The sequence below is a fragment of the Neltuma alba genome, unplaced genomic scaffold (assembly GCF_004799145.2).
Source record: "Neltuma alba isolate B1F8T4 unplaced genomic scaffold, ASM479914v2 tig00013022_pilon, whole genome shotgun sequence".
Lineage (NCBI taxonomy): Eukaryota > Viridiplantae > Streptophyta > Magnoliopsida > Fabales > Fabaceae > Neltuma > Neltuma alba.
In genome coordinates, this window is record NW_021637369.1 from 410330 (window position 1) to 414078 (window position 3749).

The 3749-nt window shown below is 39.1% G+C and overlaps 1 protein-coding gene across 1 annotated transcript; it reads left to right on the plus strand.

The window, feature by feature from the left end:
* The first annotated feature begins 928 nt into the window (after window positions 1–928).
* On the plus strand, window positions 929–2711 carry LOC114733651 (polyol transporter 5-like). Its single transcript, XM_028921144.1, has 3 exons — window positions 929–1092; window positions 1182–1528; window positions 1634–2711. The coding sequence occupies exons 1-3, from the start codon at window positions 954–956 to the stop codon at window positions 2684–2686; spliced, it is 1539 nt and encodes a 512-aa protein (XP_028776977.1). The 5' UTR covers window positions 929–953; the 3' UTR covers window positions 2687–2711.
* Window positions 2712–3749: the final 1038 nt, after the last annotated feature.

Consider the following 3749-nt stretch of genomic DNA (forward strand, 5'->3'; position numbering starts at 1 on the left):
TTCATCTGAAAAAAATCAAATCTCTTTTGTTTAAATCTTTATTTATATCATATAACTCAATTCAAAAAGGTAGAAAACTTATTTAATTTTTTTATTGAAAGAAAATTTTATCCAACCCACATAAAACAATTACATAAAAAATGATCATCTTTCATAAAATATCATATCTCTTTTATTTTAGTCTTTATTTATATAACATAGTTGCTTGAAACTCAACCCCCAACAAACGTGGGAAACTTATTATATGTAATGTGATTATAATTACCAATCGTTGGCCCAAAAAGAAAAGATTATAATTATCAATGTCGTGAAGATGAAGCAAGCATAAGATCCTGCGGGATAAGTTATAGAATTTAGTGATAATTAAATCGCTAAAACTCAGTAGTACTTGTGACGAACATTAAACATGCGTGGAAGCAAATCCATATAGTCGAAAAGTCTTCGTTTTTTGTTTTGTTTTCATGGGAGAAAACGAAAGGTTTGTCTGAAAAAAAAGGGTTTAATATAATTTCAAGTTTGCCTTCATATTGGATATAGGCTGTAGTTCCTTAAGAAACAAAATATGTCCAAGTTTTTATTAAATTATATGAATTAATATTTTAAATAAAAAAATTTGATGAACTAAAACATATACTACCTTTAATGCTTAATATAAAAGTTAGTTTAACTTTTAATTTGATTTAAAATATATGACCCCAATCTAAAAAAAATAGAAACATATGTAGTAATTAGTTAACTAGTTTTTATATTAAGAATTAAAGGTAGTAATATGAAATTTGAAGGATTAAAATTAAAATGAGGACAACTTAAACAATTAAAAAATTGTATTAATCCAAAAAGAATGGGAACGAAAGGTCAACCGTACCCCTTCCATCTTCTTCAACCTCAAGGAATCTCCTCATGATCACAATCTTATGCACTTTCTCTGTTAGAATTAATCCTTCATCAAACTGATGAACATGGCATCTGAGCAAACAGCCCTGATAAACAATGCCGTAGCAGATTTTGACCCTCCCAAGAAACCTAAAAGGATCACTTATGCTCTGGCTTGTTCTATTTTGGCCTCCATGACTTCCATCTTGCTTGGTTATGGTTGGTTTAATTTCTGTGTCTCTTCTTTCTCTGCACCAAAAAATTATTATTATTTTCATTCTGCAAAATGATTTCGACCATTATCACAGATACTGGGGTCATGAGTGGAGCAGTTATCTACATAAGGAGAGACCTACACATATCGGACGTGCAAGTGGAAATCTTGATCGGAATTATCAACCTCTACTCTCCCATAGGCTCCTTCCTCGCCGGAAGAACCTCTGATTGGATCGGCCGTCGTTATACCATCGTATTTGCCGGAGCTTTCTTCTTCGCCGGTGCCATTCTCATGGGCTTCTCCCCAAACTACACCTTCCTCATGTTCGGTCGTTTCATCGCCGGCATCGGCATCGGTTATGCCCTCATGATCGCCCCAGTCTACACCGCCGAAGTCTCCCCCGCATCCTCTCGTGGCTTCCTCACTTCCTTCCCTGAGGTATCATCCTCGATCATCTCCTTCATCCTCACAAACGCAGAAGCAAAAACAAGTACAGAATATAAAGCAGTTAACGCCTGTTGTGTTATGCATCATATCTTTCAGGTTTTCATCAACACCGGGATTTTGCTTGGATACGTCTCGAACTTAGCATTTTCGAAGCTACCACTTCGGCTTGGCTGGAGGCTCATGCTCGGAGTCGGAGTCGTTCCTTCATTGTTAATCTCATTCGGAGTGTTGGTCATGCCGGAGTCCCCCCGATGGCTCGTGATGAGGGGTCGGCTGGGCGAAGCGCGGCGAGTCCTTGACAAAACTTCTGATTCCGAAGAAGAAGCTCGGCTAAGACTGGCCGACATCAAGTCAGCGGTAGGGATCCTGGGGAGCTACAACGACGACGACAACGACGACGACAACGACGACGACGTCGTTCAAACGAGCAAGCAAAGCACCGGCAAGGGCGTATGGAAGGAGATGTTCATTCATCCTTCACCGGCCGTTCGTCACATCGTCGTCGCTGCCCTCGGCATCCACTTCTTTCAACAAGCCATTGGTTTAGACTCCGTCGTTTTGTACAGCCCCACCATATTCCAAAAGGCCGGCATTGCATCCGATAACCAAAAGCTTGTCGCAACTGTAGCCGTCGGATTCACAAAGACGATCTTCATCTTGGTCGCCACCTTCTTTTTGGATCGGGTCGGGCGACGCCCGTTGTTGCTGACTAGTTTCGGAGGTATCATAATCTCCCTTCTTACTCTAGCCACGTGCCTTACAATCATTGGAGATTCAGATACCAAAGTGATGTGGGCCGTTGGATTAAGCATCGCAGCGGTGCTGACCTCCGTAGCGACGTTCTCGATTGGAGCTGGTCCAATCACGTGGGTTTACAGCACAGAGATCCTTCCCTCGAGGCTACGCGCCCAGGGTGCGGCTATGGGAGCTGTGGTTAATAGAATCATGAGCGGGGTCATCTCAATGACGTTCCTATCCTTGTCGAAGGCCATGACTATTGGTGGGGCCTTCTTTCTGTATGCGGCCATGGCGGTCGCTGGATGGATCTTTTTCTACACTATGCTCCCAGAAACACAGGGCAAAACCCTCGAGGAAATGGAAGGGTCTTTTGGTAAATTCAGAGAAAATTCCAACACCGACGTAAAATAAAGCACCAACGCTGAAATTATGAACACAATATTAATGGATGTAAACTTAAGATTTGACGAATTATCAGCGCACGTGCAACGCTAAGAATTTTATGTATTTCCTGCTCCTGAGGGGGGGGGGGGAAGTCAATGCCAAAGTTAGCAAAGTTTTTTTTATAGCTAAAGTATGGAATCTTTTTATTGGATTTAATCCTATTCAAGGTATTTTCAGACACTAAATGCAGTTTGTCTTAATAGGAATTTAAACATTGATCCGTTACGTTATGAAAAACTAATACCTTCTATTAGACTCAATCTCTGTTAATAGTTAGCAAAGGAACTGAAGACAAAGAAGGAAAGCAAAGTAAGTATCCGGTGGGTTTTCAAAGACAAACCCAAATACTCTTCCGGTCCTTAATATAAGACCCAATTCTTGAGTTGATTTTGGTCCTAAATATAAGACCCATTTCTCATATTTATCAATTTTCTCTAAATTACCCCTATAAATACTCATTCAACCATAATCAAATAGAAAAGGGAGATGAGGTATTAAAAAATGATTATGGTGTTTTAGGAAAAATGTGTCACTTTTCTTATAATTAACTAACTCACCTAACTTCCTTAATCTAATCAAATTAGTTAAATGGGTCTTATATTAAGGACCGGAGGAGTAGCTTTTAGGAAACCCAATGTCAAACTCAAATAACTGTCTTATTTTTAGCCTTGTGCCTTAACGGTATGCAAGTTTTTCTGGTAAATAGAACATAGCGGGTTTGATTTTGTTTGTAGTATCAGATTGTTAATAATGTTTGTTTTTTTAATTAAAAAAAGAAAATTCCATCATCAGTTATGGGCTTGTGTCAAGATGATATGGTTTAATTGCAATGGATGTGTCTCCAGAACCCCTGAACCAGTGAAGTTTTTCCAGCACAAAACTCAAAAATAAAAGAAATTAAATACCGACTTAAACTCAGCAATATATCACTTAGCAGCCCTTTTAAAGCCAGAAAATTATGCCCAGAAATAGAGCAACAAAATTTGGAATGATTATATATACCTCTGCTCACTGCCAAATACTACAAATT

Coding starts and splice junctions, on each gene's coding strand:
- LOC114733651 (XM_028921144.1), top strand. CDS start 954: ATGAACATGGCATCTGAGCAAACAGCCCTGATAAACAATGCCGTAGCA. Junction 1,093..1,181: donor TTCCATCTTGCTTGGTTATG/GTTGGTTTAATT, acceptor CCATTATCACAG/ATACTGGGGTCATGAGTGGA. Junction 1,529..1,633: donor TCCTCACTTCCTTCCCTGAG/GTATCATCCTCG, acceptor CATATCTTTCAG/GTTTTCATCAACACCGGGAT.